The sequence below is a fragment of the Aythya ferina genome, assembly GCF_964211825.1.
Source record: "Aythya ferina genome assembly, chromosome: 6".
In the NCBI taxonomy this organism is placed as follows: domain Eukaryota; kingdom Metazoa; phylum Chordata; class Aves; order Anseriformes; family Anatidae; genus Aythya; species Aythya ferina.
The window spans coordinates 31,415,826-31,440,080 of NC_140303.1; the positions used below are offsets into that span (position 1 = coordinate 31,415,826).

The 24,255-nt window shown below is 38.7% G+C and overlaps 2 protein-coding genes across 4 annotated transcripts in view; one reads left to right on the forward strand and one right to left on the reverse strand.

Moving 5' to 3' along the window:
• Nucleotides 1-2,486, forward strand: part of ZRANB3 (zinc finger RANBP2-type containing 3) — a 48,149-nt gene extending 45,663 nt beyond the window's left edge. Inside the window, exon 21 of the mRNA XM_084524256.1 lies at nt 773-2,486. The gene's annotated coding sequence lies outside the window, so the exon portion shown is untranslated. The remainder of the gene's footprint in view (nt 1-772) is intronic.
• Nucleotides 2,125-24,201, reverse strand: RAB3GAP1 (RAB3 GTPase activating protein catalytic subunit 1). Of its 3 annotated transcripts, XM_084524254.1 has the most exons (25): nt 24,048-24,201; nt 23,896-23,951; nt 22,601-22,676; nt 21,176-21,308; nt 20,836-20,914; nt 20,022-20,141; nt 19,291-19,456; nt 18,406-18,505; nt 16,129-16,210; nt 15,304-15,372; nt 14,786-14,859; nt 14,166-14,258; nt 12,951-13,120; nt 12,652-12,750; nt 12,169-12,341; nt 11,176-11,230; nt 10,518-10,895; nt 10,016-10,153; nt 8,452-8,679; nt 7,856-7,952; nt 7,663-7,766; nt 7,446-7,561; nt 6,287-6,389; nt 4,715-4,735; nt 2,125-3,374 (listed from the first exon to the last, which is right to left on the reverse strand). In XM_084524254.1, exons 1-25 carry the CDS (start codon nt 24,063-24,065, stop codon nt 3,132-3,134), a joined length of 2,991 nt encoding a protein of 996 aa, XP_084380380.1. In that variant the 5' UTR covers nt 24,066-24,201; the 3' UTR covers nt 2,125-3,131. The 3 variants fall into 3 exon arrangements, 2 of the variants coding, with proteins under 2 accessions (XP_084380380.1, XP_084380381.1); XM_084524255.1 differs by lacking the exon at nt 4,715-4,735; XR_014694513.1 differs by lacking the exons at nt 2,125-3,374; nt 4,715-4,735; nt 6,287-6,389 and having other exon boundaries at nt 7,481-7,561; nt 7,869-7,952.
• Nucleotides 24,202-24,255: the final 54 nt, after the last annotated feature.

A 24,255-nucleotide genomic window follows, 5' to 3' on the forward strand; every position in this document is an offset into this window, starting at 1 on the left:
AGCCCAGACCTACTCTGGGCTGGTAATCTCTAGGGAGTAGACTTCATAGCACTGCCTCTCCAGGCAGTAGATTTTCACTAGGGCCCTACTGAGCCCCCTTGTCACCAGCTGAACACCCCCTGTGCCCTCAGCCTCTCCGTTCCCATATGGTCACGGCTCGTTCTGCCTATCCTCAATATCCCCTCCCCGTCCGTGGGAGGTGTTGTGCTGTTGCTGGGCTGAAAAGCTGTGCAACCAAACAAGAAATGCATTGTCTGAGGACAGCTGCCTATTGATAGCTTCTCTCCTCATTTGACCTATCCTGGTAAGTACTTGGAACATAACTTGTAGCAAATTACAGGTTTGCTCTGGCAAGAGAAACTAAAACTGTCTTATAGGTAATTGAGATCACGTTATTATATCTACAGCAAAAATCAGTTACTGCTTTGTGCCTCTCATGAGGAAGAGTGCCCAAGTTGTTATAAATGAGAAGAAAAGCTCCCAGTAAAAAAGAACTTTAGTCAGAACAACTTCATTAGTACTCATTTACTTTGTACTCAGTAATGGAAGCTTTGTTACCTTGTCTGTGGCATGGCACAGCTCAGCCCATAGGAAGGCCCCAGAGAGAATGCAAGTCAGTAGCATTAAAGTGTTATGATGCAACAGGTTACTCACCTTAATAAATACTTGCATTTTAGTATGTTGTCTGCTGCAAATTAGATTAAAGTCTTAACTGTGCAATAATGCTTTCCTGGTAGGTGCCAAGCAACAACAGTACCTTTCTCTTTTGCAGAGAACTGCAAAACAGGCCAAGGAAAGAAGTCAGATGAAGCGACGTTCCTTAGCTACAAAGTATGGCTGTGATATCACTAAGTTTTTTGTGAAGATGTAAAATAGTAAATATATTCAGTTACACTGTAAGTAAGTCAGGAACTAGTATCATTACATAGTTTTCCTTGTGTACATATTTAAAAAATAAGTCTATCAGTGTGTTGATAAAGAGAAGAAAATGTGTAACTAAATCCGAAAAATTTATAACGCTGATTTTCAGAGATCAGTGAATCCAAGATACTCAATCATGGTTATATTTTTGTGACCCCCCTCAGTTTAAAGCTGAATTGCTGTGTGCACCTATAACACAGCATTGTTACTGTACTATTTTCATGAGTGTGTTTACACCTACAGGAATTAGAGAAAGTGCTGTTGCAACCTGTGTTAGTCTTGGTGTTCAACTGTTACAGAGCTTAGTTTAAGTTCTTTTCTTTGTTCACATAATTAAAATTACTGGAAAAAATATAGCCTCAGATCTCTGTACCAATGCAGGCCATCTGTTTCTTTTAAAACCCTCTCATACCTATACAGGACGTTAGATAATAGCAGCCTTGCGAAGATTGTAATCAGCTATGGCAGACATAGTATTGGCACTGGACCTGACTTAAAGGACTTAGATTAAATAAAAATGGACATGTAACGTCTCTTAATGCAGTTAGTATTTAACACTTACTCATGCTAAAAGTAGTACCTATTGCTCCTATCTGATCCAGGGTAAGTTCTAGGAAATGCTACTTTATCATGAGTGTAGCGATAATGGTTATTTTGCATTGTTCATGTCACTTTCTCTATGGTTCCTTCAAATAAACCAATGTAATCTTTTAATGTTTTTGTGTTTCTTCCCTGCCCCTTGTATGCTCTCAGGGCAGCAGCAATGCACATCTGTGCACCAGTCATTCTTCTGAAAGCATTACCTGTTATACACTTCCAGGTAGAACTAGATAGAATACACTGAAAAGCTTTCAGCAGTTCTCCTTATCAGAAAATTCTTACTGCTTTACACATTCGTTTTCTCAGTTAAAGATCAGGATGGATAGTGCTGGGACTATTCCATCTTCTATGCAGTGAAACTACTGGACTTTTCCAGCAGCCACAACCACAATGCAAATTTAACTGAGGGACCCATTCTAAGTCCTGGCAGCTATCCCTGCAGGGCAGGTTTAGGGTAACAGCTGGGAGCCTATTCTGTGAGACAGAACTTCCCTTTCTGTACTTGATACAGTCACAAGCCATTTTGCTCCTACATCAAATTCCACAAGGATGACATTTTAAAAAGTGTTTTGACAAAACCAACACTATTCACCCAAAGAAGCCGAGAACGAATACTAAGTCGAGATTTATTAATGACAACACTGCTGTTCTTACAGTTCACTTTATAAAGTATCGGATCTGACTGATTAAAACACACCGGGATCACTGTAGAGCAGCATTGGCACATACACATCACAGTGTCCGCATGATATTCAAGGGGGTTAGGTTACAGCATGTGTCATCACATCAGGTTAAAGACAGGCTGCATTCAGATGGGCTCTAACGATCACTACGTTGGCTACAGTAAAACACCTCTGTACATGTAATTTACATACAGCTTTGGCCCTTGCATGCAGAGAAGGATATGAAGTATCCCAAAGTAAGTGATCCACTTACAGCTATTAGGGGTATGGTAGCTAATAGCCCCAAATATCCTTAGTTATATTTAGGAGGAGCATCCAAGACAAGATCTTTTTTAGACAACTATTGCAGTGCTAGGAGAGGTAAGCATGAACTAGGATGTACTGTATACTTCAAAAAAAAAAAAATAATCAAGGGTATTTCAGAAGTATTTGCAACATACTGATTAACAAAAAAATACTGAGCTCAATATTTGTGATTAGCAATAAATACAAATTACTTCATGTTTGCACATCAATTTAAGTAAGCTAATATCATTTTATCATGTCTGATTAAGAACTATAAAGCAGCACGTTTTCCATAAATTTCAACACGAAGTATTTGCATATAGCCCATTAATGTTAATTATTAAACAAGCCTATGCAACAAAATTTGCTCCCTTGGGACAGAGGGGAGAAGCTGAACTTTCTTCCCCAGAGGTCTGAATAAAACTACTTGCATGTCCATGCCAAACCTCCAAGACAGAGTTGCTGCAAGCATTCCTCCCAGCCATCAGTTCTGCTCTGTCCTTGGGACTGCTCCTCTCTGTCACTAATGACAACCGTGCTTTCTCCTCACCACAAGCTGGTAAATCTCTAAGTGATAACTTCCCTGAAGGAAAATGAATAGCATTCTACTTGTGAAGACACAAGCTACCCCAGCTAGTTACATCAGAAGAACGTTGTGTCCGATGAAAAGGCACCTGCAAGTCGAAAATCTTCTTTTGTAAGCACGCTGTACATGCGCTGGGGCAATGGTTTCGAGTAGGGTGCGGGGCGGGGGACAGTTGTGCGCAAAATAACCTCCCGCCCTGTGGGGGGTGGGAAGTCTGGAACCGTGCCCGTGTTGAGTCTTCGCTCGTCTGATGAACCTGATCTCCTCAGTTCTTCGTCAAGTGGAGGCATTGCAGAAACCTTAAATAAAAGCAGAAGTATAATTGCAGGGCGAGCTGTTTATCAAGAGTGAGATTCAGAAAATAATTCTTAAGAGAAAAAGAGGAAGATTAGAAATGGTAACACATCAGAAGGCTTTACATGTACACAGTGCGAGACACTAATGGGATGTCGAGAAATAAACTGCACACGGTCAAATGGAAGAACCTTCGTATGTGGATGGTAAAGCTCAGCCTAGACTAAACTCCCTGGTTTTTGACAAGTGTGAAGCAAGGGTTTTCACCAGACAAAACAGCCCCTTCTCAGTCAGGGCCCCAGCCTCAGCTTCTTGTGGCTACACACAGCCAAGCCAACCTCCTTTTAGAAGCAACCAGCAAACATCCTGGAGTCTTGATGGAAAGCTACCTGCCTTTCGAACAGCATGCTACTTCCATACTTGCCCTTCATGGCCAAAGAGCAGCTTACTGAGGGTATGTCACAGAGCAGATGGCTGTCACTGCCCTCACTACCCATTGCCTCAGAGCCGGTAAGCAGCAGCGCTGGAGTCTGGACACTGAAGAATGACCAGCACGCTCCAGCTCCTGGCTGCTCCTCAGACAGCCCAAAAGACACTTCCTAATTACACATCAACACGCTAACAGTGCCTGTGTTTAGCTGGCCACAACTCAAGACCGCAGAAGAACCCCAGGATGAGCCTCACACCCATGCTGCTTCCAACCTCTCTCCCCCCAGTCCTCAGGAGCAGGGACCCAGCTCTGCAGCCAGTGACATAGGGTAAGTCACCAGGGTAAGCGGCAGTTGTTCCTACAAGAACTGTTTAAAGAAACCAACAGAGGATATTCCCTTTGCTACACTCCTTCACAAGTTTCCCTGGTTCTCCCTCCCAGCCCCTCCGTACCTTTGTCCAAAAGTTTCGGTAGTGTTAATAAGCATTGCTATCTCAATAGTTTTGGTGGTATCTGGACTGTGACATCCACCATGTCGTACCGTCCATCAATACCTCCCCCAAAACATCTGGCTGTTTAATAAGCAAAAAACAGTGACAGTAACAGAGATGGGTATGAAGGTGAGGCTATGTATTTCAGCATCAGAAAATTCAGTATTAACTGGAAGAAATGTTTGCGGGTGGGCTGGTTTTCTTTGTTATGCTTATAATTTTTTTTTTTTTTTTTTCTACTTTCTGATAGGCTCTAAGAAGTCTGTGAATAAGGAAAAACCATTCTGGAAACACAAAATTATTTTTACACTTAATACGTGAACAACAGTATAAACCACATCAGGCTTTGTGCTGTATCTACCAAAAGGTTCAGCTCTATGCAACTAGGGAAGATGAGTGGGAAATGAGGGACAAAGTTGGTTACCTCATCAGAAGATTCAGTCAGCTTGAAAAAGGATGAGAAAAGAACCAATGATGAAAGATAGAAACAAAGGCAAGTCAGAGATGACTTACAAGAGGTTAGAAGGAGACTGTAGGTTTAAGAGATATCATGCACTCTACTTCCAAGAACATGCATTTGCTATCATAATTTTCCTGAGAAAGCTTGAGAATATAACAAGACGTTTTACACAACTCAGAGGAGAGTCCAGAAGCAAAAGCTAATGAACAAAAAAGTCATTCAACTTCTATTTACCGAACAGCTCTCTATCAAAATAATTCACGGCAGATTAAATGTGAGGGTTTTCTGTAGCAAGTGCGCTCCCATCCCACTAAGAAGTCTTAACAGTGACCAGTGACTAGTGAGAGGTATCCAGAAGCTAGCTTTAGTTACTGATGGTTCAAAAGAAACAAACCCATAGACATTACATATATCTTTATCGATTATTAATGTTACAAGCTTGTACTCAACTTCAAAAACATAATACCACGTTACTAAAAGGCAAGTGCCTACGCTTATGGGCACAATCTTAAGCTTTAAAGGGAAGCTGGTAAGTCAGGCTGGCTTACACACTGAGATTTGTATGCTACAGACTCAAGTTCTCCTAAAGGTAAACCAAATGTTCCAATTTTCATTTCTCAGAATAACCAGGGCTGTTTTCAGAATGGTCCTTTTTATGTTGAGTTGCAAAATAGAGATTATTATTAAAAGCATCTGCATCTTAGTTTTGTTGTTGTTGTTGGCTTTTTTTTTTTTTTTTTTGGAAAAACAGCAGTGATATCCAAACAGGATTTCAGGCTTTAAGGTGTCTGTAACATTATGCCACCTTGTTATTAGCAATGCAGTTAAATTTTAATTAGGCAATTTGATGCTATGAATAGGTGAAATTCTGAGAGAAACTGTAGGCTGAGTGCAGTCCAAGAAGTCTGGAAATCAATACTTACCAAGCTAGTTATTAAAAAATACTGCTTAAGAGAAGAAGGGATTATTTATAACAATATGGAAAAGTTTCAAGAAAACAGATGCAACACTGACAGTAAGTAAAGTGAATGTAGAGTTGTACTGGAAAAGGAAGGAACTCTTCCTAAGCACATGAATTTCCATACAACAAAGTATTCCAAATACAAGCCTCAGTCTAAAGAGTTCCTCCTTCTAAAGTATTAAACATTAGAACATGCATTCCTCCATTCCTTTGTGAAACCATCAGCACACTTGATTCTTCTCACTGTGATGTTGCGTATATTGTGCAACTTGAATAAAGCAGAAATTTGTGCTATAGTTCCATTACTGATGTCACCATTTAAGTACGTCAAACACTGAATGGCACACCTAACAGCTTCCTTCAGTGTTTCACATCCCAGGTCATCTCTTGTCTCACGAGGTTCTGTTATGGCTAAAATCATGTTGAATATCACACAAAAGAACCACCCCCTTCAATCATATTTATAAAAGTACATGCACATATGGAGACAACATAAACTGCCATCACATGTTAAGCACTGCCTCAAACCATTTGAATCAGAAGCATCAGCAAAGCAGTCAAGAACTCTCTCTTACCCTCTGGGCATTCACGAACAGCTTGTGAATAACGCTGCCAGCAGGTCCTCTTCCTGCACCAAGAACGGACACTTCTGGCTGCTCCAGGAGGCAGTTTACAAATCTGACAGTACAAATTATTGAAAAAAATAAATATATGTATCATGCTTACTGCGTTTTCTAATCGAAAACTAGCATTGTTTCCTGTGAGGAGACCTCCACCTAGCGTTATTAGCACAGAGTAAGAACTGGCAGACACAGTTCTCTGTTGAAAAAAAAATCTAAGGCAAACAAATGACATTTCCCAGCATCACACAAACACCATCACCTTCACTCCTCTCCCTTTAGCCTAGGCCTCCAGCCCTCAGCCTTCTGTGCTGCCCCCTACCTCATGGCTCCTCCTCTCACGCAAAGCAGCTGTTTTCCCACAGAAGCAGGCTAGAACTGAGCGGAACAAGGCAGCCTCTCAGCTGAGGACAGGAAAGGCAGATTATGCAGCTGTTTTGTTGTAACTCCCCCAGACTGCAGGTCACCCCCTGAAAGGACCCGCTGCCCTCCGTTAATTCATGTGGCAGCCAGGCTCCTAAGGAAGATGGGTAAACTGTAAGGAGCAGGTGGATGTGCCCTGAAGGAGGCTGCAGCCCAGGGAGAGCCCCACAACTCTCCGTGTTCCTCTGCTTAAGCAAAAAGTAAATAGTCTGACAGCAGTCAGATGCAGTGAAACGTATTGTCATTTTTCATTCCTATGGTTCCTCAATAATACATTTAAAATCAGTATGGAGAGTAGAATGAGAAAATGCAACTCTGGGCAGCATTTCATTCCATATTATAGAAAACACTAAATTCCTTGTCCTTCCATTTTTACATATATTGCAACAAAGTTGATCGTGTGCACCACTCACTTAACACAAAAATAATGAAATCTCCAGCACCATCAACAGAAAACAAATTTCATTGAAATTATCTGTATCACACGCTTTTAAAGAGATGGTTACTTTGATGGGCATACAGGGTACCCACAAATCACATCTTGGTAGCATAGGAACATGGACACTGAATTTTTACAGCTATTAAGTGTGATTCTTCAGTATCTCTTTATTATCACCACTTTCTGATGTCCTAAAATTTTGAAACTTTTTACAAAAGGGCATCACAAGAAAAAGGGAAGAAAATCAGTTACCTTTGCAGATCTTCCTTCTCCTCCTCGTTTTCACATTTCTCTACTCCAAATTTTGCTTTCAAAGACCTGGCTCTGGCGATGATAGCTTCCACACTCATAATCTGAGCAATGATTTCCTGCAGGAGTTTAATAAAAACAAAAAATGTTATTTTAGCACTCCCATGAACAGTACACACATCTATCAAGTTTTCAGCTATGGCCAATATAGAAGTCTTACTTCCAGCTTCTTGTCCTCTGGATTTGGAAATCGTAGAACTTTACTGGAATGGGATATTATCTGTTTAATAATCTTCTTAACTGAAGATATATCTTCTAGTACTTCTATTAGGAGAAAAAGAAACAAGCAAGTTCTCATTATCGCATCAGTGTTCAACCTAAAATATCTTAATAATTTATTAAACATTATTTACCTTCTTCCTTTACCTTGAGTACAGCTGCATGGATGATGCAAGACAAGAGATGTCTTGCAAGGTCAGCTGGTTTCTGAACTGCAAGGTAATGAAGCACCTAGAATGTTAGAAAATTTAATACATTAGTGCTCCAAACTTCTTCTCAAAGATAAGGTTAAGCACAAAAGACGAGTAGCTACATGAAAGAAGTAACAAGAAGGGAGTATCATTACGAGACAGGAATCAATAGGTAGATGTTACTCAACTCCTAGTGGTTGCTTACAGTCCCAGCAAGTTCGAATGAAACTAAAAATAATCACTAGTTAGGAACATTTAGTTTCCTAACACACAAGTGCTGATACAGATCTATTTACTAATAATTCAAAGAAGTACCTATGTAAAACTGTTTGTAAAGCTACAACCCACACAGTTTTAGATTTTAGATTCCAAACACACTGTTGTATGGCAGCAAGGACTTCTGATTAACTCTAAGCCATTTACGGAACAGTTGAATCACTCAAAGGATATAGTTCTAATCTTGTTGGAAGAAGAAAGGGCTGCTGTAAGGTCTGTACAAGCATTACAGATCAGACTATCACTAGCCACAGAATTTTTACCTTCTCTGCTTCTCTGGTGTCATCGAAGAGTCTCTTCTGCCTCCGTGCTGGGACTGGTTTTGCTGTCTCCCAGGCCTCTACCCACATGTTGCTAGGGATCTTCATTCGGGCGCTCAGCTCACCTTTAATTACCACATTCCCCTTTTCATCAACCACTTCCTCTTCAATGTAATCCCGAGGGGAGTACCATCTCACAAAGTCTTCCAGACAACAGCCAGGATTAGCTGCCTGGAAATAAAATGAGATAAAATTTGTACCTGAAAAATCCTACAAAAATGTCATAGCCTGGGTAGGAAGGCAATGTTGTTTATAGGGCGGAGCACAGGCTACAAGCCAGAAACTCTGAGAATTCTGCTTGCAGTCAAACTACAGTACGAAAGAGACCTGGGTGAGGGGAGAAATTAACTGCAAACTAAGAGAATGCTGGGGAGCAGAAAGTGCGTGTGGAACCCACATCAACACATAATAAAGCTTCCTCTTATTCCCAAAATTCAGTACATTCACGAGTTACTTTGGGCAAGCTCAAAATTTCACTGTTAAGCCAAGCTTCTATCTGGTGCTTTATAAATGCAATGAATATTAATTTTCACATATAAGCTTACACCAGAACAAAAAGGAAACCCAGCCATCTATGCAAGGTACCTATGGGAAGTGCACTTCCCTGTCAAACCACCATTCTATAGCTCTACTGCAAGGTTTAAGATCACTTGCAGCACAGAAATAAAACTGCTATGTCTATCTAATATGATATGGATTACTGCTAATAAATTGATACTGATGTTATAAATAGCCTGACTGTACAGTGCACCTGCATCCTTTTATTACACAGCCGCACTGCAACATATGCATGCCCACACACATATATATTTCATGACAGAATCTCAAATCCTTTTCGAGTTTTGAAATCCTTTGTTAAAAACAGCTTATGTGCTCTTAGCTCCCTCTACAGAACTCAGCAAAGAAATGAAGCAAGTTACTCAAAACCACAGCTAGTCCAATCCTAATTTAATGAACAGCTGTACAGAACCTTTAAATAGTGATAACTTATCCCTCCTACTAAATAACAAAACATCCTCAGCTGTACTTTGAAGTTGTATCCATGTCTTCCCCAAATTCCAAATACTCAATTGTGAAAATTAATTATTTTGTTTTCTGCACCTTTACCTTTCATCCTCACAAGGTGGTGTGAGGGAGGCACATATAATTTTGATTCAGAACACTGATGCTCAATTTTCTTCTAACACTTTTGTACAGCCTATCCTGAGTTTTAATTCCCAATATCAACTGAGTGCATTTTTTCCCATTCTGAAGAAAGCCACACAAGTCAGACTTTGTACAAATTTACTGGAACATTACGTTATAATTGACTGGATAGCCATAGGTTCTAAAGTGTTCAGTTTTCTCAATAGGTTTTTATTATCAACTTTAAACTATATTGAAACTATTTTGTGGAAGGAAAACAATAAAACTCGTCATAAAAACCTTCACACTTGTTCAACACAAGTACAAGAAACAATTTAATTAAGAGGAAAGCAGTCTCACAGAATTTTTCAAGTCATACTACCTTAAAGGACTCCATATCTGAGAGCAAGCAGGCACTCTGCATGCGTGCTCGAAGATGTGCACCTTCCGCCGAGGTCCCTAGTTTTGCCAGCACCTCAGACTGTTCTTCCAACAAATCTTCAGTCATGGGTGCTGGTTCCTGTAACATGGAAAAAGGCAAGCTTACAAATAGTTCTCCTACTCTTAGCCCTTATTAAGGAAAATGTAAGGTACCCAAGACAATTTAGTTTTTGGTTTAAAAGGAAAAAAAAAAACAGTTGGTTTGAGTGAAATTCTGTAAGGAGACACACACTTAAATAAAACAAGAGCATGTGAGATTTCACTTTAAGCAGCCTCACCAAGTTTTCAAAATGGAAAACAAGGTTTTCAGGCAAAAACCCTTGGCAATTTTAAGCACAAATAAATCTATAACCTTCACGCTATATACAATTTCACAACCCTAGGTATGACTCATACTGCATCAGTCTCACATTGCACACCGGGCTCATCTCTGGCCACCTAACCTGTGTTATCGGGATGTAGAGAGGTTCTCCTGGGTGCAGCAGTGTCAGCTTTCCGTGAGGATGCAGGCGACCTTCTGGTTTTAAGTTCACAGGCTCTTTGCTGCCCTCTTTGGTTCCTCCTTTCTTTCCATTTTCCTGCCCATTTCCTTTCAGATCTTCTGTGTCACTTAGACATTCAAAAAATTCTTCCTCACTGTCACTCCACGATTCCCAAGACTTGCCAACTTCTTTTTCCTTATCAGTCTCCTTTGAGTTATCTCCAGAGTGGTCTGCTCCTTTTCCAGCATCACCAGAAGAACCACCAGGTGAACGATCAGACACGCTCCCCCTTTTCCCCTCATCTCTTGCTTTCTTTCTTTCAATGCAACAATTTAACATCTAACAAGTTAAAGGAAAAACAACAAGTGCTTAACAATTACTTCTCTTATGGAAACAATGCCACAGAGGACTTGGAGAGTCACTAATAATCTCTTAAAACTCCAAAAGTTATTAATTCAATTGAATTGATGCTATAACAAAGATTTTCCCAAGAAACGATGTCCAGACCCAAATAATAAAGGATAACTAGATCTACAAACCCAACATATTTAGCTAATAATGGTTATGATTTTGACTGTTTCCCTAGGAGAAAAATCATTCTTAAATTTGGGATATTTACCTGAAGCTTCTGATGTAGTAAACAGCATCTCAGATCTGGAGGGCCATTAGCTAATCTAACAAAAGGTAGAAGTAACTATTATTATTTATGAAGTTGAATCTTTCACACATGCACAGTCTTAAATCATACGAAACCCAAGAAAAGGACAAATATCCACACTGAACCCACTCCCACCAGTCCAACTATGCAGCAATTCTTTGGTATCAGAAGACAAGTTATGATTGAACAAGCCCAGAATTTAAACTACATTTATTTCCTAGAGATCATATCTGGAGCTCAAAGATCATTCACAGCAGTACAATACAGAGACATTCTGCATTTCCCGTCAATTTTCTGTTTGGATGTTAAAAGAGTAACTGTTTCAAGCAACAAATTAAGCACCCTTGACCCCACTTTAAAACAGTTCACATTTCATTTTATTTGTTAGTGTACCCATTTCAAAGTAAAAACTAATGAGTAAGTGGCCAGTCCAGCCCACAAAAAAATAAAAGGAACTGATACATTTACTCTACACTGATACCTCCTCCTGACAGAGCCCTTCATTTGGTCTGCAACAAGCAGAGAAGGGTGTGGATAGGTGAGACAGCACAAACTGCCCAAAAAGGCTACTATACCAGCAGGAACTTGGAACTGCTCCCTTGGAAAAGTGGTGAAACCACCACAAAGAAAAGGTATTTCAGTTTATATTATCTCCTTCTTTTTAATCTCATGATAGACTGGAAGCTAAGCATTTGCATAAGCTTCTTTTTCCTCCTTCATATAATCTTTAACTTGTGCTTCCCACAGACATCTTGAAGATCAATGGAGGGCACAGACACTTCCTCACCTCTCTTGCCTTTCTTGCTTTAGGGAAGAAAGGTAATAAAAATGGAAGATAGCATTTGAAAGCAAACAAATAAATAAATATAAATATTGGCATATTTCAAAGTCACAGTGAACTTGCTCTGTTCCTGAAATGACATTTTCTATGACACAACAACAAACAAATCTTACCCCGGGATAAGGTAGTTGTTTTCCCATCTGTAGCGCATTTCTAACACAAATTCTTGCCAAAGATGTGCCACTCCTTTTACTCCTCCGTGGTAGAAGTTTATCATACAAAGGCATAAAGCTAGTTTGTACGTCAGACTATCAGAAGGAGCAGATTTAAACTGACTGAAGAGATTCTACACAAAAAATAAAAGAAAGCAAGAAATGTAGAACCAATGGCATTTTCTCCAAAACCATACCATCTGTGTCCTGTTTGTCAATACAAGTGGCTAACTAATGCTTTAAGCCTATAAGGTACCAAAAATGAGCCTTTGGAAGGAAAAAAATAAATAAGGAAAACCACCACCTACAAACATTCACTATTTTCTACCTGGAGATTCCACAAAGATAATCTTATCTATTAGAAGGCAACCACAGCAAAGTCTGTATTAACACACACTAAAAATTGTGCATTCCCTCTCTCAAGTGTCAGTCAGTAAAACTCACATAATCTTCATTCTCTGGAGGAGGATTGTTCCCTGATGAAGGGCTAGTTCCACTTTCAACTCCATCTGCAAGCTTTTCAGCAGCATCAGGAAATAAGAACTTGAAGAAACAAAAACAAAAATTCAGACTTGCACCAGTAACAACTTAGGCTGTGTTTCAAGAAGCTGATCAATGGTAATTCAAAAATGGAACTGACATCTGAAACTTTTTTAATTGCAATTCTGCTATAAACCAAATGTGTCAGTGCAAGCAGGAAATATAATTTTTATGAATCTGGTGTGCACCAGTAACTCACTTACCAGAAGAATAGTGTTCAGAACTTCATTGTTCAAAGGTGATTCATCTACACCTCTGTGTTTGCGAATCTTTTTCTTTGCACTGTGAACCATATTTGTGACTGATAACTTATGGATCGGAACAGGTGCTGGCTCTGTGAGCTTCGACAAAGCATGAGTAATATCAGCAACCTCTGTAACATTAAAAAAGGAAAAAAAAAAAAAAAGAAAGAAACAGCTCTTATAGTTCGTGTGTCATATTCAGCCTATGCATCTTGTATTGATTTTTAACACTCTATACCCTTGTGCTTTCATTGTTGATCCTCAATACTCACTGTTCTTAGCCACAAAGACATAAAGCACAACCAGGAGTCACAAATCAACCGCCTTGATTTATTTTTCTGAACGAAGACTAGACTGGGTTGGCTGCAGGTAGTGCCTGCCACCTGCTGCAAGCACTGCATACTTGCAGACAGGCAGTGTATCAGCAAAAAGCCTGCTATAAAGCCACTGTATAAACTTCATTTACACGCAGCAAAAAGAGAATATGTTGAAGTTAAAGACTAATCAAACGTATGCTGAAGCTTTAGATTAGCCTTACGTAAATCCTGTTTTATCACTATATATGACCATACGTGGTCTATGCATATTCTGTTCTAGAGTCTTCAGGGAACCCAAACAAGATGATTTTTTTCCAGACAAAATTGTTGCTGGTAAACTTTGGAACTTCTTTTATAATAAAATGAATTACATTGTTAGAAAGAATTAAAACAAATTTAAGTGAATAATTACAGCAGCCTGGAAAACCTCATCTTGGCAAATGTTTTAAGGAAATTAGAGGACAGACTCTCAAACAGTTTAAACTGGCTGTTAAAAACATAGAACATGGTACTTCAAAAGGTAGAAAAAAGTTATGAAAATAAGAAACCATGAAGTGATAGTCAAAAAAAACTCTTGTACATACTAGTACAATGTCAAGTCTAGTTCTCCAATTAAAAAAATATCCGTGACACAGGAATTTGTCCTCGGGGACTTTGGCAGTTAGGCTCGCCAAGAATTCTTGAGAAATGATACCAGGCAGCACTGACCGGAAAACTCAGAAATGTTCCAGTAAGTGCCTAAGAGTAACAAGTAAAAAATGCTAGAGAATCTGAAGTCAGGAAAAGAGGGGTAAGAAAGGCAAAATTTGTGAAACATCTAAATACCAAGTAACACAAGTCAACAAGATTTTAGTGTTACCTTTTCCATCCTCTTCAAACGCAGACCTTCCAAGTATCTCATCGGTTGACTCCTTCCGACGGCAAAGCTTGAAGAATTCATTAAGAAAGTCACCTGTAAGAGACACAAAGTTTCTGAACCACTTCAATTAAAACGTCATTGAACAATAAACTAAATCTCAAAGTAATTCTTGAAGGATGATAAATTCTCTCGTAGTCTGCATGAACATTATAATCTGTTCTGAAGCACAAACATCTTTAAATCACATAATTAAAGCCTCAGGAAATGCACAGCTAAACAGCTATCGGCCACCGCTCCACAGCACAGTCCTGCATGCAGTTTAATCCATTTCTTCACCCCTTTCCTCCACAAGCTCAAAGGTCAGGATGGGCAATAGCACTGTTCTCCAGGCTTATCAATGCTGTCACAGACAGATCGATCCAGCTAAGGAAATTGATATACACACACAGTGCTTAAAGCAAGCTTGTTTTCTTGGAAAAAGAAGCCCATAATATAGTCCACTCAAAGAAATGAGGGGAGTGAGGAAACAGAGGTCATCAGGTAATCTACCATTCAGTTCTAAACTCAAGTCTTAATAGCCTAAAAGATATAGTAGAAGATTGGAAATTCAGTTATCTTACCTAATAGACACTGAGGATTATCTGCTTTTCTGATTCTCACAGACCACTGTGGTGCTTGAATAGGATCCAGGTCACTAAAAAAAAAAATAAAAATAGAAAAAAAGGTAATTCTGTCACCATAGGTATGCAAGAGATGAGTATCAAATTCTTAACAAATGGAACGTCATAGCCATGAAGCTATAACATGCACCACATTACACGGAAGAATATGACAAACATTATGACATTCAAGCAATGTCCTTGTTTCATCAACATAATTAACAAGAATAAGAAGTGTAAGCAGAATTCAGCTCAACTTTAGTACACATTAAAAGAAAGTAATTTTACATATCAAAAACTCATTTCTGCATTAATTAAATCAGTAGACAGCAATTATTTTTTTCCTTTCTGAAATATCAGTATATATTGTTCCTACTCTTTAGAAAGCTTAACAAAAAACATGGGAATGGGGTAACTAAAATGCAGTAGTTAACAAGGCAGTACACAGGTAGATATTGCAGTTCAAGCAAAATACTTACGAGTAAACATCATTGTCAACAATTATACCTTCTGTTAGGTGAGGCCATGTGGTAGCCAAGTGGAGCTCACTGAAACAGAACAAGATTTTAGACTCCATCACAGTTAAGATCTTGACATACATGACAGCTCATATTTAAATTCCTATACATATTTTGCAGCTAAGTCCAGAAGCGTGCATGTTTTCCTCGCTGTATACGTTCCTTTGGTTATTCTAAAGCATGTCACCCAGCATTACACTGAACCTTAGTGGTAGCTGGCACACAGAACTCTTTCAACACTCCTCTCCATTATATCCTAGGTATCCCAGTACAGAAAAAATAAAAATTTTCATAAATTTCCTACAGCATTAAACACTAACGCATTAAATGACTCCTTGATTTTTTGAGTGGTGATGGGCATTCAGAAGAGGGTGTTAGAGGGATTTTAATAACTCAGTTACTAGACCCTCTCATTTTAAGTTTCCCACAAATGTCATAGTACAAGAAAAAAACAAGTCCAACTGCTGAATGAAAGTACATAATTTTTAAGGTTTATCTCCATTTAAGGTACACTTCAACATAATAATTTCAGAGACAAACTGAGTACTCTAAAAGTTTATGGTGAAACATTTACAAGCCAGAACTCTGAATACCATTATACAGCTTCGTAAATGGTTTTATTTGTGATTAGAGCAAGTACTTGAATAACAAAACCTTCTATTAGTGACATAATAAGTGAGATGCAGGCAAAGCTCAGATTTCAAATAACATACATTTAAGTCCTCTACTAAGGAGGTTACAAAAAACTTTTTTTTTTTTTTTTTTTTTAAAAAACTCTTATCTTACCTAATAGGGTCCTCACAGGCACCAAACGGTAACTTCCCAAACTCAAGACCTCCAACTTCTCCCCCAACTAGTGCATCTATATCTGAAGACAGATCAATACAGAATTTGTGGAGTATTTTAAGAAGCGCATCATTTTAATTTGATAGGAAAAAGATCACAGTATGTAAGCTCATCAGAAACAAGCTGAACAGCTAAGGTTACAGAGATATGAAGATGTAATCCTAGCACAAAGCCAAAGTAGTTGTTTCCAACAGAAACTAGGAATTAATCTTGAAACTGGACAATAAAAACCACAGACAAAACTCTTGTCGCTTGTGTTGAACAAATGTTATTCCATTTATGCAGGAACAGATGACTATAAAGCTATAAAGGTATCCTTAAAAAGTCTATGTCCACAAAAGAACAGACACAAATTTGTCATGAAATGATTTAGGCAAGAGATCAGTTCCAGGCAGAAAAGAGAGATTCTGGAAAATCAACTCTGCAGGAGTGAGAAACCAACTACTTTGAAAATGTTGTTTGAAAATTTAATGGAAAGAATTTGTTGTCTGCTGCAGTTAAAGCCTTAACCCAACGATGTGGGCGATTCCTTTTACCACAAAAAAAAATAAAAAAAAATAATAAAAAAAAAAACTAAAGATGCCTCCCAGCATCCCCAACCACTTCCCACGTTCTACATTTTAAAGACAAAACAAACATCGACACTCTTTCCCGATCAAAAATTTAAATGGGTAATAACGTATTGTAAAGACATTGTAATAATGTTATTACAACCTCTGATCCTTAATTTCAAATGCAACTGATAAATTGTTTGCATACAAAACAACAGAGGAATTAGAACAGACAAATTATTTGAATAAATTATTTAAGTTATTTCTCCAACTTTCTTCTTCAGAGAAGATAAAGTACATATTCAAATTCTTTGGCTTTATTTGAGAATAACTAGTTGAGTGGTTGAGGGCAATAAATTCCTGGTCTAGTTATTCACAAAGAAGATATAACCACAACTGCATGTAGCAACAGCAGTAAAAACTTTGTTTGTCTCAAGATTCTGCAATACACTATGTTACGCCTGGTTCTTTATCCAGAAACTTCTAGAAAAGTAGAGTTTATTTAACCTGCTTAAAGCAAGAGACATGACCAGAGTAGCATGATTCATTGCTACTCTATAGGGATCATTCAAAACACATCTGTGCATCTGTGATTTTTTTTTTTTTTTTTTTAAGCAAACAAAAGTCAAATAATTAGCAACCAGACTAATGTCATACAGGTTCTGTCCCTCTAAGTACACCCTAAATACTTCATCCTGTTATGCAAACCTACTATCAAGCTAAGAATAGATCTTGGGCCTTTTAATTGCTCTACCACCTTGTGCCTAAAATACCACGTTACTAATAAAAACACGTGTTGAGAAGGAACTAACCTACCTTTTTCCTATAGATTTGCCTAACTTTGAGCCAGAAGTTTATAATTTATTTCCTGATGCTATCTCTATATGAATAGGTCTGTTAAGAGCAAATCCTTGGAGCCCAAGAAAACGTTACCACCAAGCAAGCTTGTAAGAGTTCACTGTGAGATTACCAAGTGAGTAAACTAGCACAGATTTTTCTAAAGAGCATTACTGTTGCATAAACTTATCAAGTCTGGTATACGTACTTTAGGTTTAAGACTACACGTTACTTTTCTTCTTTCCTTCCTTTCCTAAGACCTCCTATAGTAAAAAGCTTGATCAGCACTTTTTCCCACACAAAAAGAATGCATCAACTACTTAGCTTACTTAACACTGTGGACTTTTTAAATTCAAAGTTTAAATGAACATAGAAAAGACAACTCCTGATCCATTGTTAGTAGAGATAAATAGGTAAATAATGAACCACTAAAATCAGTTATTTTACTGAAATTATTGCCCAATACTAGTGTGAAGTATTAGCATCTATCAAAACCTAAATCCAACCATTTCCCTGTGGAGCCCAGGGCAGAATTCTTTACAGATCTATAGACAGTCACCCGTTTCTCTTCCAATAGACTCTACAGTTTTAGAAGCATCACAAACTATATCTCTGAATTCTAATGAAAAAAAAAAAAGTATATTTCTAACTCATGATTTCGGAGGAGCTTTAGATTTACTAGCTCATCACAGAGAGTTGTAACTAAAGCGTTTTGTAGTAATGCAGAAAACAATGTTTAATTCCTCTGGCAAGATACACAAACATTTTCTTTAGCATCAACTAATTGTTTATCTTAAAACAAGTTATTCTGTGGACACAAAACTCCCACCTGGTGGCTGCTGCGGCCAGAAATACTGTTGCCAGTCTTGAAGCACGTATGTAAGCCGAATGGCCATGCTAACTGGAGGCAGTGGCATTAGTGGGCATCCCTTGAAAACATTAAAGGAAAAATTAAAGTGTAAAGAATACATCTTTTACAATATCCTTGAACAGAACCTAAGTTATGACAGTTTGTATTATAGCTAATTTTATCAGAACTACAACACCGCAAGAATTACTAATAAAGTCTCTGCTCAACAAGGCACTCGTTGCAAAACTAAGTTGATAGGCTTTCTAAAACCTATGCAACATTTACATGCTCCATTTAACTGTTTATTCACAAGTAACTCTAATCTAGAATATTAGATTTTCAATAAGGACTTCTCTCAGTGTTTTGATGAGACTGCTGACTACCAGTATCAGTTGTGAAGTGTTGCAGTCCCCCATACTCCTCTATAGAAGTCCACTTAGACTTCTCAGATTTCCATCATGTTTTTCTTCCCTCTTAATTTATTGGTTGGGTGCAGGAACTACAAAGTATCAGAATAAAAATTGCACCCCAACCTTTCTCTCTCTTTTCAAAGAGGAAATAGTGTTTGCTTGAAGGAAATTGAGAATAGATTTATTACAAGTAAACTGCAAAACAGAAACATTCTTTCACACGCCCTTTCGAAAATAAAGATGGAAGAATGAAATACAACCGAGCAACAAAACATAATTTTTTACTTTCTACTACTAGACACAGAGTAGCAATATCTGGAAGGAGACTTTGTTGGTATTGGCAGTGTGAGTCTTACCCTTGCAAAATAAATCTCTAGAAGACAGAAGTGAACGTACAGCAATCAGGTAATAGAATTATTCTTAGTATCAGGCGTACACATACAGATGCACTTACAATCTTGGACTTGAAGATATCCAGCAATCCCGATAAGTGTGTGTACTGGTTTGGCACTTTGCGAAGATGAACCATTTCAAAGTCAGTTCGAACTCCTGGACCTTGGCATTCTCCAACGTACATTCGTCGCCATTTCTGATGTATTTGCACAAATAACGGTACCTGACTATAAAACATATTTCAGATTATTTAAAATGTCATGCTATCTCAGAGCCTTTTGAACTAGCTAAAAAAAATTTGAATATCATATTTTTAGAATACATTTTCTTAGTGGAACACAAAATGCTCAATATGAATCATAGGAAAATATTAATTTCACCATTACATGGAATGCCTAACAAATTGTTGTGTCATAAACACAAACACAAAAGCGCATCAGTGGTTAATTTTTAGTCTAAGTATTTTTGAGGAATATGATAAGTTACTGTTACCACACAGATAAGAAAGCTTCTTCCAGAGTTTATGCTCTGTATATCAATTATTCGAATAACTTGCATCAGTTTTTGAAGACTTGGAGGTTTTTAAATAACAATGAATATAAACATACTGAATCAATCATTTTATAGTTACCATGGGAAGACTGTTTTTTAATCTTTTTTTTTTTTTTTAAACATCATGGTGCAAATACAACAAACTCAGAATGTAATTCGCTAATAAATTAATACTTTTTCCTAAAAATAGAAGTATAGTAGTTCATCTTGACGTGCTAAAAAGTTTAGGCTTTCACTTACCAGCCAGTGTTGCCCAATGCAATAGAAACAGAACTCAGCAGAAGGTTACATTTGGATTCACTAAGAACTGCATCATTATTTGCAGCTGGAGCAATAACCACAAACTCCCGCAAGCCATACCTTGGAGGGGGCGAGAAGGAAAAACAAAAAAAACACATGACTTTTCTATTTTCTAGTAAATCAGCTTAAACACAGAATTGTTAGAAATATTATGATCTGAATAATGGAATTGCCACCAACCAACTGTGAATCTGTTATTTGGATGTGAGACCCTCTTTCAGAGAGGTCAAGAAGTGACTGGATATGTAGCACTGCAGATTCTCACATCAGTAACTACAGGCATTTACGAGCATTCAAACACTATTAAAGTAGCATGACGATTTCCAGATCTATCAGTTCTGAGTTTATTACTTAAGTTAATAATAACTGTAATTATTTATACTTTAAAACAATCTCTTGAAGAATACAATAATCTGCTACAGATTTGCTTTATTAAGAAGTATTTGGTTGTTATTACAGTTTTTTCCTCTCTTAAGGTGCTAAAGCTTTGTTTTTGAGAATCCATCTAAACTTCACACATGTTAAAGCCTGATTAGTCTAAGAAATTCAGAAAAAATATTTTGGAAAGACTGTGGGTTTTTTTGTTTATTTTGTTTTGTTTTCAGCTCTTTATTGCATCCCATACAAAGAACCATTTTCCTTAAGCTTTAACACTGGATGGAAAAAAAAAAAAAAAAAAGATTTTGTCAGCATCACAGATTTTTCAATTGCTATGTTTATTTGTTTTAGGGAAGAAGAGAGGCAGCATACATACCATCTTACCAGACAGTGAGCTCTAGGAGGAAAGTCGTTGTTCATGCACAACAAGTCCTGCATAGGCAGAGGAAGGGCATCTGCAAAACAAATTGATACGTAAGAGCATCAGCGTCCATTCAGCTACCTTACAATTTACTTCTTTAGCAGTTTGTAAATTCTTTAGCATTTGTCCAATGTAAAACACTGAAATCAGAGATGTCAGATCCCACCCATCAGACACCTCAAAAGTCCACACAGATTCAAATCAACGCACTATGAATTCCACATTTTGAAATTGTCTTCTGTCATATCCTTATGCCAGTGACATAATTCAGATGCAAAAGAGAACTGTAAGCTACCTTCTGCAGGTTCTTCTTTCCCATCTCTGTCACTGGGTTCTTGTACAAGATAATGATGGGTAACTGAGAATTTGAAGTCTGCAAATGAAATTTCATCTGATTTCTCTTCCCATGTTCCTGTGGTATATATACCCTATAGATTAAAAAAAAAAAAAACACAAACACACACACAAAGCTTTTGTTTCATCACATAAATTTAGGTTAACATTCATGAACTTTACAAAATATACTGCCTAAACAATCTATAACATTTGTCCACCTTTTTCTGCTACCGTTTTATTCTACATAGCAAGGCATGGTTAAAAGACATATCAAGACGATTCTCAAAACACTTCATACTAAAGGTATCTGAATGTTAAAATCCACGTTACTAATAATGTTCATTTCAAGGAAATCTTGTCCCCCACAAAATCTTGAGATTTATAAGGCAATAAAGAGGTAAATATTTCCCCTCACATGAAGGGAACTACACATCTTAAGCATCTGCACCCCCTACCCGTCAACCCTACCACTCTATGCAAATGCTTCTTTAGTATTTCCTTTGAACATGCTTTCACTGATAAATGTTTACGTATCTAAAACCTGCAAAACTTCTGTGAGGATAATTAAATTTTAAGCAACAATACTACATGTGAGGATACATAAGGGGGAAAATAATAAACGGCACTGTACAGAATTTTACAGCTGCTAGTAAACTAAGCAAATTGGACAACCACCCTTTGTAAAGAGTGTCTTCTCACTGGAAAGCAAAAAGAGAGGTCTGGTCTAGAAAACAAAATATGTATGAATACACTGACAGATAAAATAGTGAACTAATTCTCAACCCTAAATATTAATTCTGAATAGTTTGTATCATGACTAAAATTAAGTATCATAAAACTCGCCTGGAAACATGGCAACCATTCAAACCAAAACAGCTAATTTTATTCACAATAATAAGCATATTCTATTTATGTATTTAAATATTCTAATATGTAGAAGAGCTCGATAATTTCCTGTATGTTTTAAAAGACTGAAGAAGCACCACAAAGGCTCTAATTAGACTTTGGGAAAAAAAAATAATCTCTCTGATCTATGAAACATACTGAGTCACCAGAAACTCAATGAAAACCTCAACCATAAGTATGTGAGGTGTGACGAAGGCATGAGGTCAGGCAAAAAGAAACTCCTTGAGAATTTCAAACAGCTTGAACTGTATTTCCAGACTGAAAACTGGCAATAAAAAAAAGGAAAAAAGGAGACCATTTTCCAGACAACCCACCAACAGACTTACAGCACTTGTTCATCCAGTAGCCAGCTTTACAAGTGAAATTCCCAATATAAATCATTACCTGCCACACTTACGTAAATGACAGCACATGTAAACACATCCATATGGATTGCTAGTTAAGAATTCTAACAGAACATCTGGAAGCAGCAACTGACCTTTTCTAGAGGTTTGCCTGAAGAAATCCCAATAAGTTTCCAGTCATTCAATACTTCTTCTATTTTTGAAATGAATCTAGTAGGAAGGGGAAAAGTCATTATTTCCTGAAGACTTGTTCAGCTTGCACTGTAATTCAGCTCCCTAAAGCAGCCAGTATGTTGTCCTACTATGGAATACTTTAAAAAAAACACCAAGTATCACAACAGGAACAGAACCACTTCCTTGTATGAATGAAGTGGTACTTCTAAGTTTACATTGCAGATTATAGTTATTTTTAGCAATTGCTATGAAGATGCTTTGAGTGATTATAAAATCTCGCTTATTTTAGTCCGGTACTGCAGCAGATTGGTTTTAAGAAAATATTCCCCTATTTCACTGTTGACATAAAGAATAAATGTTTGACACATAATTGTAATTGAAATTCAGATTTAAAGACAGTGCTTAAAATCTTTGTCTGCTTCTGTCATAGTCATTATTACCAATAGAGACATTTTAAGAAACAGGGGTCGGCCTCTTCTTGCAAATAACTAGTGAAAGGACTAGAGCGAACGACCTCAAGTTGCGCCAGGAGAGGCTCAGGTTGGAAATTAGGAGATATTTCTTCTCAGAAAGAATGGTTAGGTATTGGGACTGGTTGCCCAGGGAGGTGGTGGAGTCACCGTCCCCTGGGGTGTTCAAGGAAAGGCTGGACGTGGTGCTTGGGGACATGGGTTAGTGGGTGACACCGGTGGTAGGGGAGCGGTTGGACCAGATGATCTTGGAGGCCTTTTCTAACCTTAATGATTCCAGGATTTCTATGAAATAGTACGCCAAGAATGCAAGAGCAATCTGCACCTTAAATTTTCTTCTAACTTTTGAGGGCTTCATCTGAGACGACTACATTATTAATACAACATAAAAACCCACAGAGCTCTTCCAGATGTTTATTCCGATCCCCTTCAAACAGACATTAAGCCAGATCTTTCGCTAAGCTCAGGAAGGGCTTGGCTCGATCCTCTTAGCCTGCCGAGCAGTACCACCCGCAGGCACTGTCCCGGTCCCCCTGCCCCTGGCGCTGCGTTAACCCCGATGATGGGGCACAGACACCTTCTGGGGCCGCCTAAGTTCACCTAACAACAAAACAAGGCCACGGAGTAGCTGAAAACTTGGAAAAACTGCGCCCGAAGCCGCCAGAAAGGCGGCCGGGCCGGGAAGGAGACGAACGGTCCCGGCGGCGCCTGCCAGCCCTCAGAGCCCCCCGGAGCCCCGGCAGGAGCCGCGCAGCCCCTCTCCCCGGTCCTGCAGCAGCACGTACCGCTCCCACTCGGAGGCGGTGGTGAAATCCGTGATCTCGAACACCTCCGACTCGGGCTGTGGGGAGAGAGGGGCAGGCGGTGAGCGGGGAGGCGGCGGCTGAGGCACCGAGGGGAGACAGAGGGAAGGGAGCGGGGGGGGGTTAACGCTCACCTCGCTGTCCGCCGCCATTTTGCGACGCTGCCCGGCCCCCCGCCCTGCCTGCTGCGGCTGACGGGAAGGCGGCGCCGGGCGCTCCGCCCGCTCCTCGCCTCCTCACGGGGCCGCCCCGGCTCGCTTCGCCCTGCCCCGGGAGGCGGCACCGGCCGCGGAGCAGTGGTACCTCAGGGCTACTCCTCCCCGGCGTCCTGTATCAAAGCTG